Source organism: Erithacus rubecula, assembly GCF_903797595.1.
Source record: "Erithacus rubecula genome assembly, chromosome: 2".
Lineage (NCBI taxonomy): Eukaryota > Metazoa > Chordata > Aves > Passeriformes > Muscicapidae > Erithacus > Erithacus rubecula.
This window is the reverse complement of record NC_136685.1, coordinates 41,590,644-41,606,208: the sequence shown is the minus strand read 5'-3', so window position 1 is coordinate 41,606,208 and position 15,565 is coordinate 41,590,644. Positions and strand designations below refer to the sequence as shown.

General features: G+C 44.1%; 2 protein-coding genes across 3 annotated transcripts in view; both read left to right on the top strand.

The window, feature by feature from the left end:
* The first annotated feature begins 950 nt into the window (after positions 1-950).
* Positions 951-13,954, top strand: POPDC3 (popeye domain cAMP effector 3). Of its 2 annotated transcripts, none has more exons than XM_079297833.1 (4): positions 951-1,064; positions 9,386-10,125; positions 11,853-11,961; positions 12,769-13,954. In XM_079297833.1, the coding sequence occupies exons 2-4, from the start codon at positions 9,635-9,637 to the stop codon at positions 13,159-13,161; spliced, it is 993 nt and encodes a 330-aa protein (XP_079153959.1). In that variant the 5' UTR covers positions 951-1,064; positions 9,386-9,634; the 3' UTR covers positions 13,162-13,954. The 2 variants fall into 2 exon arrangements, with proteins under 2 accessions (XP_079153959.1, XP_079153960.1); XM_079297834.1 differs by lacking the exon at positions 951-1,064 and adding an exon at positions 1,500-1,689.
* The window catches only part of POPDC1 (popeye domain cAMP effector 1), a 49,327-nt gene continuing 34,733 nt past the window's right edge, over positions 972-15,565 (top strand). Inside the window, exon 1 of the mRNA XM_079297836.1 lies at positions 972-1,047. The gene's annotated coding sequence lies outside the window, so the exon portion shown is untranslated. The remainder of the gene's footprint in view (positions 1,048-15,565) is intronic.

Sequence of the window (15,565 nt, the reverse complement as noted above, 5' to 3'; positions counted from 1 at the left end):
GTAACTCAGGACAGCTTAAAGTGCTCTGGCTTGTTGCTTTCCCAAGTTTTAAGAGAATAAATTACTCCAAAAATGTATGCATCTTCTTTAGCAAACGTGGGGCTTAAAATAAAAAATCTTTGAAAATGAATCTCCTCAGGAATGCACGTTCTCAGAAGTGTTGATCCCTTTCCCTAGAGCAGGAGAGGATGCTCTGTCCTTTACCTTCGAAAAGGGGCGGTCAGTGCCTTGCCGTGGGAACTCAGGGCTGGCCACCGGCACAACACATAGAGACTTCTCCACTCTTACTGCTCAGAACATGTTAGTGCTTTTGCTCCAGTGACTGACAAACAGCTTCTGTAGTAACAGGAGATGCACAGGCTGTGGTTTTCCTATCTTAACAATTTGTAAATCTGCCTCCTCCTCCCCCGTCAATAAACTCTCTCTCCCCGAGACACAAAGTGGTGTCCAGAGCAAGTGCGTAGCTGGCACACGGCAAGGCTCATGCACCTCTGTGTTCCTGGGGAGGCGTTCGCTCCTTCCCAAACGAACCGACTGAAAACCGCGCATCAATGGCGCGCCAGCCCTGCGATGGAGGCGCGCATCCCCCTTCGAAAGAAACACCTTGCTGGGGTGAGTAGGTGAAAGAGAAGATAACTGCAATTCCATTTATCCCAAAGCAGCAGCTGCAGACAGTTTAACCCCACTCAGCCGTGCCAGGAGCGGCAGGTTTTGCGTGCCCGTCCAGCCCGGCACCAGCCGCGGGAGGGGCTCTGGGGGGCGGGCGGCGGCTCTCCCGGGGATCCGCTGGATCTCTCCCGGGGATCCGCTGGATCTCTCCCGGGGCTCCCCCGGGGCTCCCCCGTCGCTGCCCCGCTCCCGGCCCGGTGCCGGCGGAGGCGCCTGCGCGCTGCGGCCGCTCGCTGCCGGCCCCGCTGGCGCCGCCCGCAGCTCCCGCGGCTCCTCTGCCTATTTTAGTCACGGCCGCGGCTCCGTGCCCGCCACGGGACCGCCAGCGGCGGAGAGCGGCAGCTCCAGCCCGTCCCGTCCGGGCGGCCGGGAAACTTTCCCGGGGCGCGGGGCAGGTAAGGGGCGCGGGCAGGGCGGGGGCCGAGCCGAACCGAGCCGGGGCGGGCAGAAGCCCGGGCGCTGCCTCCGCCCGCCCCCCGCCGGCGCTGTCCAGCCCGGCAGCGTTCGGAGCGCCGCCCGCTCCGCCCGGGCAGGGGGCGAGCGGAGCCTGCGGCACCCCGCGCTCCGGGACACCCGCCCGGGCCGGGGAGCGCTGCTCGCCCCGAGGGCTCGGCGCCGTGCTGAGCGCGGGTTACGAGGGGTCGCTGTCCCGGGAGGGAAGCCCTCCCTCCCTGCGTGCCCGGCAGGGGTAACCGGAGCTCCCGAGTCAGCCCGTTGGAAGTTGGAGAGCCGCCGTGTCCCCTCTAGAGAGGAGCCCGACGCGCTGCCCAGCGCTTCTCCCCGCCAGGGCTCTGCTGAAGTGGGAGCCTTGGTTGTGTGTCTCGGGTTAGGGTTTGTCCCTTCGGACAGCGGGGTTTCTGGTTCAGCCCGGTTGCTGCCGCTCACTGACAGAAGAGCTGGCTCGGGGAGTATCTCTGCTGTCACAAAACCACCTCGGGATCCGGGGATTTCTTCCTCCGGCTGGGGATTTGCCTCGTAGGCTGGCAGTGTTTGATTCTTCTCCCTCTCCATCAACTCATGGTAAGAGCAGATGAACCCTGAAATTGCATTTGCAGTTGCTCCTTTCCAAAGATAGAACGAGCAACACCAAGCACTTTTCTTCCCCAAACTACTTTTTTTTTTTTTTTTTGCCCAACACATTCTTCCAGATTCTAATATTTTATTGCATTTTCTTCATGTGTTCTATTAATCTTTGCGTGCCTTTAGACTGTCAATCATTTTATGTAGCAGATCTCTTATAACACTGAAACACGGAGTATGCACACTGACAGTGTTACAGAGATGTCATCGATGATACCTGGGTTCCAGAACTAGGGCTTCTTGCTAACTTTGTTGTTCAATGGGAATACGATTGTATACATACAAGTTAAAATGTCTTCGCTGACAGCAAAACAAGGGATGTTCTCCACTTCTGCAGAACTGGTCCTGTTTAGGCTTTCCACAAAGTTATGTGTGGTGCTAAATAACAAAGTAGCTTAAACTGTCGAGTTTTAAAGAAATGCCTTGTTTGCAAAACAGCAAGTACACTGCAAGTCCTCTAGTGAAACAAGAAAAAGGTAACTGTTCTCACTTGTGGTTCCTGACACACACTTTGCTTTCACAGATGTCTTAAAGCTTTTATGATAAAAGTTAAGAACAGACAGTTTATTATGGATTTAATAAAAGTGTTGTTAACTGAAGCTACATTTGATCTTTCTATTAAGTGTGTGGGTTCTTCAGAGAGGAGATTTTATTTTGTCATTTTAGGGTGTTGCCCTACTTTGCAAAGAAGAGCTCTGGTCAGTGTCTCCAGATGATGATAGGCAGCCTGTGTCTCTTTTTTGGGAAATAAAGTTCATGTCAGGTGGTTGATTTCATGGGAATACATTCCTATTGAAAGGCACTACTGTACCATACAAACTCATTTAAGTGGAATTCTGCAGAGTTCAGCTGTAGTTCATTGACCCACTCTTAAAGCACTTGTGAAATGTGCCTTGTGGTTGCTTTCTCCACTATTAATTTAAAAGTTGAACTGGAGAGAAACTCGAACTTGTACTTCTTTCAAGTTTTATTCCAAAACACAATAACACAGACTCAGAGTTGTTTTTTGGTAATGCTATTCAATTTTTAAGACCCTTGATCAAATCTATCCAAGTGCTGGCGATCTTAAAAAAAAAGTCTGACTGCCATTACATATTCATGTTTCTAGGAGCAAAAGAACTTAAAAAAAGAGAGGATTATACTTCTTAACTTGGTGGGAATAGTTCATTAATTCTGATTCAAATTGAAATGAATATGTATTTCTTTTTCATTTCAGATGCTGTCTAGGTGATATAATAGACAGCATCTTCAACATTGGCTTTGCAACCACAGAGGGTTGCATTGTATATTTTACAGTGATACATGAGGAATTGTTGAAGTACTGGAAGTTGTTTATAGTTAGCTGGTCTTTAAATAATTAAAGACTAAATAATACCAGCTTCACTGAATACAGGGCTCTTAATGAGCCTTAAACTGTTCTTTCTGTACTATTGTGGCGTTACTTTTTCTCCTTCCTAAAAATATTAGTAGAAATTTAAGCAAATTGTAGGCAAAATCAGGCTTTCCCAGCTGCACCCAAAGAAGTTCAATGAGTGGAAAGTCCCATGAAACATTGGGGTGTCTCCAGGCTTGGGCAGCAGCTGGCTGAAGGGGCTGCTTGGTTAAACAAACTTAAGCATGGTAGCCTAAATTCTGCCTGACCAGAGCAGGGAGGAAAGTCCTGCTTGGCTGGTGGTCGTGTCTCAGAGCTGTCCTGAAGGCAGTGAAGCACCACTGGTGGCTGGGCACGCCCCAGCTGCCTATTTGCAGCTCTGAGTGTTCCCAGAAGGATTGCTGTCTGGGGAGGTATCACATCACATGGGTGATCTCAGTGTGGTGGGTCCCATTTGGGAATTACAGCCCAGGCAGGTACTAGAAGGACTGGGAAGAGTGAGACACTTGACCTTCCATGTGCCTCTGCTCAGAGCACTGATCCAGGGGTGAGACAGTGATGAGACATGAATGGGACATGGGATGTCTGCCTCAACCCAAGGGATGCTAATCCATCTTCTCTTCTCCCATGAGTGTGCTCCCAGTGACTCATTTTGACTCCTGTGGGTGGGTCACTTGCTGCCCTTCTTGTTGCAGCTGTGATGTTGTGCAGAAGGGGCACAGAACTGCACTGCAATCCCTCCTCATTCTGCCATGAGGATGCTCACCCAGGGAGTGGGATCCTGAGGCTTGGTTGCCCAGGTTGCAGGCAGGCTCCATGATAAAGCACTCACATCCCTTTCTTTGAGAGCCATTCACAGGAAGGGATGCTGGCTCCACATGGATGATTTCGTCTATAATGTCTACAGAAGGAATAATTTTGGAGATATACCTGTTTTCCGTGTTTCCTGTTGTCTAAAGTAGTTCTTAGCTGGAATCTGGGGTAGGCCTCTGGATTTCTCTGGGAAGACCAACTCCAAAACTTTCTAAGTATAACAACGTTTTTATGTCAAGTAACTTAAGAAAAAAGTCCAGGAAACGTTGTGATCATCTAATATGATTTCCTGTAGCATGAAAAATAGAATTGTAGTAAATAACTTTTTGAATAATAGTATACCCAGATTTATTTTAGGGACCAGACAGCATCTTAACTTCTTTAATTCCTAGGAAAGGAAATCTCTAAAGCCATCCTACTAATTAATTACCTTTGCTCTGTATGCTTGTGTGTCTTTGAAATCTGAATATATCTAGTTTGATAGTGACTGATTATCTTGATGCTCTTGTCCTTTAGATTGGTCAGTCCTTTTCTTCCTCATCTTCCTCCCACCTTCCTGCAGGCTGTGTTTTGTTGGGGAAACCTTGTGTTTTCCAGTATTATAATTGCATCTTTCTCTAGGGTATAGTCTCAAGAAGTTTTAGGCAATGTAGCTCGTGTTGTTAGTTACTGTCCGTATTGCTGCATGCACGTTCCCAGCCTGAAGTGGGTCCAGGGAGAGTTTATCCCTGAAAACAGCTGGTTTACCTGCCCATACTTGCCTGGAGGCACGTGGCCATGGCTCTCTGTAGGTGCAAAGCTCCTGTGTGCCTGAGTTAGACACTGCTTTGCAATTAGGAGTTTGGTTCTCTTGGTCCCTGTGGGTATCCAGCCCCCCTGCAGAAGGAAAGTAGCTTGGGAAAGGTATAGAACTTAAACAGGGAGTGGGAGAGATAAGTGTCAGTGGGGGCCAGAGGGGATTCTAAAGATGCAGGGGCAGTGGAAGGAAGGGGTGTCTCAATTGATATTACATGTAAGTGCCTTTACATTGCATGTGAAACTACTCGATGAAATTAAGGAGCAGTTTCTTTTTACAATCTAAATTATTGCTAGTCCAGATGTAGTTTGTGAGCCTAGAGGAGGTGCTTGGAGCTCATTCCTCTGGAAGTGGGGGCTGTCTAGGCCAGGAGGACCCTCTCTGGCTGGAGGGACTGCCTTGCCCCTGATGTTGAGCCAGCCTGTCACTCCTAGCTCATGTACAAACATACACACTGTGCTAAGTCCATCATGATCTCATCTTGTGCAAAGAAGTGTATATGCTGTGAAGGAAAACCCTTCCTTTTGCTTCCAAACCTGTAGCAAACAATTCACCCAGGCTGCTTACAGGATTAGCATGTACAGCTCTGTAGCCTGTCAGCATGTACAGTGTGAAAGTGCTCAGGGCTTTCTTTCAGAGTACTTGGGATAAGGAAACTAAAGAATGGACTATTCAAATTCTGAATAGCTTCACTTTTGACTTAATTAAAAAAGAGCAAAGAGAGAACTGCTGTTGGCCTCAGGGCTTTTAGGGTTGCTTTTCTTTTTGCAGGAATTATTGTGATCCAGACACAGTCACTAACACTCAGAGCTTCTCAGAGTTGAATTTGAATAATCAGTGACAAAAATGGGGTAAAGTATATGGTTATTGAGGCAAATTAAAAATGTACATAATAGGCAATTCTTTGTGTGAACACTGCAAGGTGGGGGAAACACCCATTTGAGGAGGGGGAAAGTTGTAATGTGCATTTGTACAATGCAAATTCTTTCAGTTTTGACTGGTTTAATGTACTGTTTATATGAAATTTTAAGTTGCCAGCAGGTGTTTATTTGGTAGCATATAAGTGGAATACTCTGTTTTCTGCTTTGAAACTCCAGCAAACTCTGATTTTAACACTTTCTGATAACAACTTAATCTTCTCAGCACTGCTGTTCATTTTAAAGAAGTCCATGCCACCATATATTGCTCACATCTCTAGCCTGGGCTGATTTTTTGCATCACTTCATCAGCCCCTGCTGGAGAAGGTGGGATGTGATGTAGGGCAAGACACTCTGAAGCAGGTCTGTAATTCAGCCTGTGTTGGCAGGGCACATCTTCCCGAGCTGGGAGGACTCATCTTTCATGAAGCTCTGGTTTTGGCAGCCTGCAGATGCCAATGTGTGTCATTCTGATTGCAGCAGCCCCATGGCAGGGAGTGTGCTGTGCATGGTGCTCCTGCTCCATAGGCAGGGGATGGAGTAGAAAGTACTCAGTGTTTGCTTGGGAAGACACAGTTCTTCAGCTTTGTCAGCCAAGATGTGTTTTAAATGCCATTTCCTGCTTGCTGCATCACCACTATCAGATGAACTCTGGCAGTAACTGTTCACCACAGCCAGGGTGATGGAGCAGGACATCAAACAGAGCAGAATGCCAAAGCACCTCAGTGACAGGATGGTGTCCCCTCCAGGTGCTTACAGATGGTAATGTTGTGCTGCTATGGAGAATGACTCAGTTGGTATCACAGCTGTTTGGTTTTTTTTGGTTTGGGGGATTTTTTTCTCATCTCCCCCACCTTGCTTGCAGTAGATGAATGGCCTAATTAGAATGACTGTTCCAAAGCCCTCGAGAGTTTAAATTTTGGACTTGTAGGAACTATAAAGAAAACTGTCAAACTTTTCTAGCACTAAATACCTTTCAAAACTGGAAATCTTACTATACTTAGACTCATACCTATTATTGTCTCTGCTCTATTTACAATTGTCAACCATTTTTAGCTCCTAAATATTAGAAAAGTTTTTGTTACTTGAGAAGAGCTGCATCCTCCCTTTCTGCCTGTAGTTTGCTGGCAGCAAGTGTGCCTGCTCTTCACCATAACCCTGATAAACCAGTCCAATTTAGGAGTAGGTTTTGTCAGTATTTCCAGAGGATTTGGGTTTGCCTGCACACCTTGTGTAGCTCAGGAGAGTGTTGTGTTGGTAAGGCTGTGCTCTGGCCTCCCTCCTTTGCCCTTCCCCTTGCCTGGAAGGAGAGAGCCCCTCTCCAGTCTGGGAGATGCTGCAGCACAGTAAAAGTTCTCATTGTGTAGAACTAATGGAATAAGTGGGAGTTTTCCACACAGTGGTTTTGGAAGACAGGTCCCATTCTGAAAATGAACAACCACAAATGCAGAACAGTTCTCTCAGGACTTTGTTTTTGTGCATGGTGACCCTGTGTCTGTTTCCTAGTGGTGTGCTGTTCTTTCCAAGTTATTTTGGCCCATCTTGTCATGAATAGATGCCTTACAGAAACACCATGAGCTGTAGTGTTGCAGACTGAGAATGCAACAAGTAAATTAAAAATTGTACATACATTCTGTGAAATTGCTATTATGTCATGTCAAATTACTGCAATGTGTGACCTTGTATGAGGATAAGATGTTGGTCATGTAAATTACTGATCCACTGTGGTTTTGTTTGTGGCATGTAGTTTCCAGTGTATCTCCTCAGTCATGGTTCCCTTCAAAACACTGATTTTTATTATTTTCACTTAAAAATTAGGGTCTTCAGTAAAACTACATAGAGCAAAATGTTGGCAGGAGAGTAGAAGTATTAACAATAATCCAAAAACACTGTTATCAGTGATTCTGTTTTAAACAAACAATCAGTTTAACAAAAAGCTTCTGCCACTGATTTCTGACTGTGTAATGGAAATACTGACTGGATTCAGAGCACAAGGTCTGGCAACTGCATGCTCCAGTTTCATTTTCTTTAGATTCAAAAATCGTAAACCCCTTGATCACAGAAGTATCACCTAAAATTCCTCATGATCTTACCATACCTAGGTAATTTCTTTATAGCTGATGCAGTTTCCATCTCCCAGTCTCCACGGGATAAATCCTGCATCTGAGGGAAATCCTGTATCAGAGGAGAGTATTTGGATAAAGAAACAAACTGAAATGTTTATGGTTGTAAACTCCCTTATTTTGTAATAAGGTTGTTACACTGCAGGAGGATGTTGAGCATTGTAATTTGGAGAGATTTTGTGCTCCTTAGCTGTGGTATTTTTATGAGCCAATGACTTTACTACCACCACTCCCAGAGAGCAAGAGTCTCCTCCTAACTTCTTCTGAGCTCTGCCGCTCAGTTGTTTGGGATTTTATGTCTTTATTTAGCACCGGTGTTATTCAATCATAGAATTAATGTTGGGGTTTGAATAAACTTTAAAGAAGTAATGCTGCGGTGGCAAAGAAATATGATGCAAATTTTCTTTATTAATTTCTTAGACCTGTCACTGTAAAAGAAGCACCACTGAAAGCCCTGATGAATGATGTTGGATGCTTCACTGCAACAGCAATGCTTTTAAAGTATTGACTTCTGTGGCTCTTGTGAGGGGAAATAAAACCAAACTACTTTGATATTCTAGAGAATCTGATAATTTTGATAACAAGATAGTTCTTAGCTTCCTTGCTGTTTCACCAGGAAAATAACAAGACAGGCTTTGGAAGGTTTAAATTCTGATTACAGCACTAATTATTCTGGCTTTGCAATTTCTGCCATGTATCATCTCACATTCAAGTATTTATTTTTATTTTAAAAGACAGATGTGGAAAGCTGGTTTTGATTTTTTGTTTTTAGGTTTATTTTGGACTTTGTTTCATGCTTCTTGGTTCTGTGTTTTCCTTTAAAAACTCCTAGGAATACATGACCAAATTAAAATGAATAGCATGTTTCACATTTTACAGTGTTGTACAATAAAATTATGTGGTCCACAGCATGAAACTCTATGATGTAGAACTTTGAATGTTATAAAATTGCTCTGTAAATGTCCCTTGAGTCGTATTTTGCAGGACTACTTACTTCATGTTCTAATAACATAATCTCTGTCAAGATGCCTTTAAGCTTTGTAGTCTTCCTTATATATGACAGGAGGTTTTTTTTGCCTGTTATCCTTGGAGTAGAAAAGACCATCCCCTGTGACACTTGGGTTTCCCTTGTTGTGGTGTTTGGGGATGGAGTTTGTTGTCTCCAGGAACAGAGAGCAGCTTTGCTGAACCCATTAATGATTTGACCAAAATCCAGAGATATGGAGGAGGTGAACAAGGAAGAAGAGTTCACTGTCTCATCTTGTTAAAGAGCTGGGTAGAACATGTAAAAAGGCTCTCGGGGAGCAGGGTCTGGACCAACAAAGCCAACTGCCTTCTCAACAGTGAGGCTGTACAAAGGCTTGTCACAGGACACTGTGAGTGCAGCACCCAGCTCTACATGGATTCAGTGGCAGTTCCCTGGTTGCTACAGGGACCACAGATACAGAAAACGTGATCTTCAGCTGGATGAATATTAAAGTTTGATCCTGGAATCACAGAACTGCAAGGGTAATTGGATCATAATGCAGTCTGTGGTTTTAGGCAATAAAACTTTGATAAAATGTATTGATGAAAATAATGTTGTAAGTAATTCATCTTTTCTTCACTTGTCTAGATCAGATGAAGTTACAGATGACATGACCAAAGTCAAAACAATGGATGAACTGATGAGGAACAGCACTGAGAATGTTAGCTGCTTATTTGCTGGAAATCCTAAGTGCAACTTCACTACCAAGAGACCCTGATGTTATGTGATCATTCAGCAGAGTTTGCAATAATGGAAAACCAAAGGAAAACCAAAACTAGCTGCATCTCATAAACAAAAGTTTTCAAGGTTCAGGTGAATCAAAAAATTATTCCAGCCATGGGAGAAAATGCAAGTTTTTGGGAAAGTCTGATATTTGCACATCCTACGTGTACTACCTGGAAGCAAGAGGCAGAGGGATCTATCTACCATCTAGCCAGTATTTTCTTTGTTGTGGGCTTCATGGGTGGAAGTGGATTCTTTGGGCTCCTCTATGTCTTCAGCTTGCTTGGACTGGGCTTTCTCTGCTCTTCTGTTTGGGCTTGGCTGGATGTGTGTGCTGCTGATATATTCTCCTGGAATTTTGTGCTGTTCGCTATATGCTTCGTCCAGTTCGTTTATGTCACCTACCAAGTCCGGAGTGTTGCCTTTGACAGAGAATTCCAGGAACTCTACAGTGCTCTCTTCCAGCCTCTGGGAATTTCCTTGACTGTGTACAGGAAGATTGTCTTGTGCTGTGAAGCAGAAGTGATTACCCTGGAGAAGGAACATTGCTATGCCATGCAGGGCAAAACGCCCATTGACAAACTGTCCCTGCTTGTGTCAGGCAGGTTTGTATTGATTTGTTCAGGTTTTCTGCAAATATCTTTATTGTCCTCTCCTTATTGAAAATGAAAAGAAGAAAAATCCTGATTTTTGTATTGTTTGCTTATTTTCCAGTACAATAGATTAAATATTAATGCAAGTAATATAAATATTAATAGGTTAAATATATTTCTCTAGGATCGCACTAGCATAAAAACACTAAGCAGAGAATCTGTAATAGCATAAAAAAAAAAAGAAATTGAAGTCATTTTTTTCCAGGCTACTGTATCATAGCATTTATTAGCTTAGACAGACAAAGGGAATAAATGTGGATTTTCAGTGTTCAGGTTATGACTTGCCTAGCTGATGAGCATCTGCCCTGTTTCTCTTTACTAGTATAATCTGAAATGGGACAAAAAGTTAGTTACAAAACCAAATATACTGAGATAAACTCTGTTTAATAGAGATCTTGACTTTGATACAGATTGCATTTGGTTGCTTTTAAGGGGGTGGGAGAAAGGTATTGGTAAGAAAAAGACTTAAAAGCACCTTTCATTACAAGAGGATGTAGTTGAGCCTTATCAAGACTTGCAGAACTGGGTCTACAGTTACTCTATGCTGTGGCCCTGTGTCAGACCCTGGGGCAGTAAATCCACCTGCTTGTACTCTCTGCTTCCAGGAGAGCCTTCTGGCAGCTTTGCTGATGCTTTCCTGGAGGGAAGCACTGGTTTTTGTGCTGTATGCAAAGCAGGGTGCAGTCCCAGACCACTAGTGACACCCAGGGATGATGGACATGGACTGCCCTTGATGGGACACTTGGAGAGTGCTTTTTGAAACCTGCTGCATAGATAGATGGAACTTGTAGACAGCTGATTTAGGGCTACTTGCAATGAGCAATATGGGTTGTGGGCAGTTTCCCTTAGTTCAGAGCCTTCTTGGGAGCTCTCTAGGAAGTACCTCATGAAAGTTGCTTTTGGTCTTACCAAAGGAAGGGTGTCCATCCTTCTACATGCCAAGCCAGTCAGTGATCACCCAGAGTTCCTGCTACCCTTCACCATGTGGTACAGGGCTGCTTGTGTGCCTTCAAATTTATTTGTTAGTTAAAAATATTTTTTTTTAATAAAATTTAAATTTTATTTTTTAAATTTGTTATTTAAAAAGTAGCAAGGGAAGGAAATTTTTCTTTGGCATCTTCAGAAGGCCACAGCATTGACACAGAGATCCCATACCTCCAGGCTGTTCTTCTGGCTCCAGACATAATCTTGTGACCACGTAATTCCTGTTAAACATGGAGAGAGGGCTACCTGCCACATGCAGTGGGGCACTCCTGCTCCCACTCCCAGTTTTTGCAACTTTGTTCCCTCTAAAATGTGTACTTGCCAAAACCAGAAGTAAATCTGATGGTTTTCAAGGGAAGCAGGTCAATGCTGTTTTGGGCATTGGCCTTTCACCTCTCCAATGCATGATGTCCTTTTAATAGCAAAGCTTGTGCATCACTGCACAGACCTACCACAGAGAGAATAAGGCCTGGAAATATTTCCCTTTCAGTTGCATGATTGTCTGGTATTCTCTCTCAGCTGGCCTGAGCAAGTTGGGTTCAAAATTTGATCAGGATAATGTTGGCCATTGATTGCTTTTTCATGCTTTTAAAGCTATATTTAAATTCTTCAGATAGTAGAAATAGCACATTCTTGTAGTAGGCATTGCTGGTGTACAGCTAGTGCTAACAAATTAACACATCTTGTCTTGGTAGGATCAGAGTGACAGTTGATGGGGAATTTCTGCATTATATTTTCCCTCTTCAATTTCTGGACTCTCCTGAATGGGATTCACTGAGGCCCACAGAAGAGGGAATTTTCCAGGTAAAAGTTAAGGGGAGTTGCTTTTTTCTTTTTCTTTTTTTTTTTTCTAAGTGCTACAGGAAATTGTTCAAGTACTGTTTGTTTTGGAAATAAATTTATTCAGTTGTGGGTTCAGTTTGTGATACTGTACAAACAAGTGGCATCCCAGTAGTTTGAGAAGTCCTCTTTATCTGTTGTAGTGGTTTTGCTGTTTGTGTCTTGTTACTAGTCTGGGAGGCAGGCTGTTTGCATGCTTGGGCTGTGGATATTCAGCCTGAGAAGCCAGGTTTCCTCAGGCTGGGAAGAGGCTGGTGCTGAGGAGGTTTCCCAGTGGGAGGTGAGCCAGGGGAGGATGTGACACAGCTTGGCACAGGTTACAGCATGGGACACGGTGTCAGCCGGGGCTGCCCTGCGCTCTGAGAGCTCTGCTGTCACTTGACTGACACGCTGGCTGCTGTCTGTGCTGGATCTGATGTCTGCTGTCACGGGGACAAATGGCATTTGTTGGGAGCTTTCTTTAGACCTGCCTTTTCAGCTGGGGCTGCCAAGAGTGGAGCAGGGCTGAGGCAGGGCATCCGTGTGGCACCGAACCAGGCACGCCATATGGGCACGGGCACAGTGCCATTGAGGCTGACTAGCTGTGATGGCTCAGTCCATACCCAGTCACCTTTCTCGCTGTCTTTTGCCCGCAGTAACTCCCCAGAGCTCTCCGGCTCCGAGAAAAGGCTCTAATTGCAGTAGGCAGGTTCTGCTGGGAGAAGGGGTGCCTTCTGAGCAAGGGCAGCAGCAGCACCTTGTCCCCCGGCTGTTCAATCCTGTCTTCCCCAGGTCACACTCACAGCAGAGACAGATTGCCGCTACGTGGCCTGGAGGAGGAAGAAGCTGTACCTGCTGTTCGCTAAGCACCGCTTCATCTCCCGCCTGTTCTCCATTTTAATCGGCAGCGACATCGCCGAGAAACTGTACGCCCTGAACGACAGGGTGCACGTGGGGCAAGGCTTCAGGTACGACATCCGCCTGCCCAACTTCTACCACGTGGCGCTGCCCGAGAGCGGCCCGGCCCCGCCGCGCCAGCGCCCGGCCCGCCTGCAGCGCGGCTCGCCCCGCCGCCAGCCCCCGCATAGCGACCCTGCCGCGACACCCCAAGCGCACGGCGCGGCTCAGAGCCGAGACACGAAGCCAAATCTGACAGACAAGTGCCGCTTGTGTCAGCTGGAGTAGGCTGAAGTCTCTGTCTCAAGCCAGCGGATTGGCTTCTGCGTTTTCACCGTCTGGGAAATATGTTTACTTTCAGTTGACACTCCTGTTGATCTTCATCTCTTTCGTTTTGGAGGAGAGCAAATCATAAGGCTGAGGTCTTATTGTGATGGTCTCTGTGGTGATGTGTTGTTTTGTTATTGTTTTTATTTTAAAGCAAGCCCACTACATTTCCCCAAAAAAATTTTGCCACAATGAAGTATGGTCAGAATAGTCAATGAAAACAAGTAAGTGGTCTTGAAAATATAGCAACTTGCTTATAATGTTCTTTTTTGTGCCATGTGAACATTCTCTCAATTTACATGAATAATGTTGCAGAAAAAAGGCTAAGGAGCAATCGCATTGTGTTTGTTTCTTAAAGAAATGAAAGATTTTGAAATGCGCAGCAAGATTGTTAAAAACCCAAACAAAACAACAAATTCTGTCCCATGACTAATTGGTTTCTCTCTGACTGTCCTTAAGAGGTATTGAGTGAAAACAAACATAAGTGCCATTCATTGCTGGCATTAGAAAAATAAAAGAGCTGTAACTGCTGCAAATACAGCTTAGGGAAATGATTGTATAGCAATTCTGATAGAACGTGTTGCTATAGGACCTAGGCTTCTGCAGTGCCAGCACCCTTTGTGACATGTACAAGAAATAATATTAGTCAATCTACTGCCAAGCCATTGGAGTTCGTTGTATAATATTCTTTTTAGCTATGTTTGTTGGGAAGAGACTAAAACAGCTGCAGCAATAAATACAATTTTTAACTGGCACATTCTTGTTTAGCTTCCAGAGTCACTTTTCTGTGCCTATGAAATTCTTGATTTCAAAGACATTCTCTCCCTGGTTCTGTGGTGTTTTAATGGCGAGCCTCAGATTGTACTTCAGTAGGAGGGAGTTGGTTTCGACCCTCAGGGTCACTGTGCCTTTGAAGAGAAGTGTCTGAATGTCTGTGCTAACTCACCTTCCTGCTGCTCTGCCTGATGCCTGCCAGTAATCAAACAGTAAGAAGCATTACTATTTTATGAGAATGGATTGCTGCTTGATATGACTGGAAGTAGATATATTTTTAATATTTTAAAGTTGCTGGCTAGTTTGGTAGGATGACCCTTGTATGCTTCTCTGTCTGTGGGTATACACGTATACATGTAAGTTTAGATGTTGTGACTTGTTTCTGGAGGACTTGAAATGATGATACAATCTTACACTTGAATGACAATTATGCAGTATGTATAAAAAAGCTATTAGGAGTCATGTGAAACACTACTTGTCTGAAGGACATTTAGTGTAGAGCAGATAATATTGTACAAGTTTTGCTTTTAGCTTTATGTTGGTTCCTCAGAGAGGAAAACCAGCCAAACATAAATTACCCCAACGTGCAATGGGATAATCCCCAAATCATTCTCATTACCCTTTCAGGCAATGTATTCTGTATGTACTGCTTAGTGCATGAAGTCCCTGAGTCACAGAGCTACTTTGTCTTGGCCAAAAGAGAATTGGAAAAAAATGAAAACAGTTCACTGATGGCTTTTAAAGATCTGTTCAGATGATAGCTAAGGCACAAAATTAGAGGCTGGCAGCTTGTGACAGTCTACAAACATTAAAATATTTTAAATACATGAAAGAGATCTTATTCTAGATATGGGTGTAATATAAATAATTTATTAATGTTCTCCTTGGTTTTCTTGAATATTTGGATTTGGCCTATTTATTCAAGAAAACTTGTCTTTACTAAATTCTGCTCCTGCTAAAGTTAATTAGCTGCATCATCTTCACCTTCAAATAAGACCAAGGAGTCTTACTCACCCAATTTTTATATCCAGCTTTAAGCTATAGCATACTTAGAAAGATACTGGGGAATGATGGGTGCTTCATGACATACTTTGGTAATTTTTTTCTTTTTTTTGGTGACTGTTGTATTTGGTTTCTGTCACACACTTTCCAAACACAATCCTATGTGATGTTTTTCTCTGCTGGAATTGGTTGCTGTCAGAAATCTCTACCAGGACATGTCTGAGTCAATATCTGAACATACTCTTAGCTAATCTTGTTTAGGTGTTGCTACTGTGCTTTCTGGGCTTTGAGTCATTTTTTTTTTAATTGTTTCTAGTTTTCCAGCATCTGTTTGAGACGTGACTAGCAGAATATTTCAGCTGTAAAATTCAGCTGTAAATATCTAATATGGGTACACACAAAAGGGCTGGAAGCAAGACAGAAGTTCTCTCAACCTCTGTTTTTATTTTAATCTGGACAGTACTTCTAAAATATACAGTGAAATACACTCTACTCTCCAACTCATAAACCAGTGCTTTGGGAGGGCTGTATAATCTGCCTAAATGAAGACATACTCAGAATAATGTCAGTGAAATTAGACAAGTTTGTG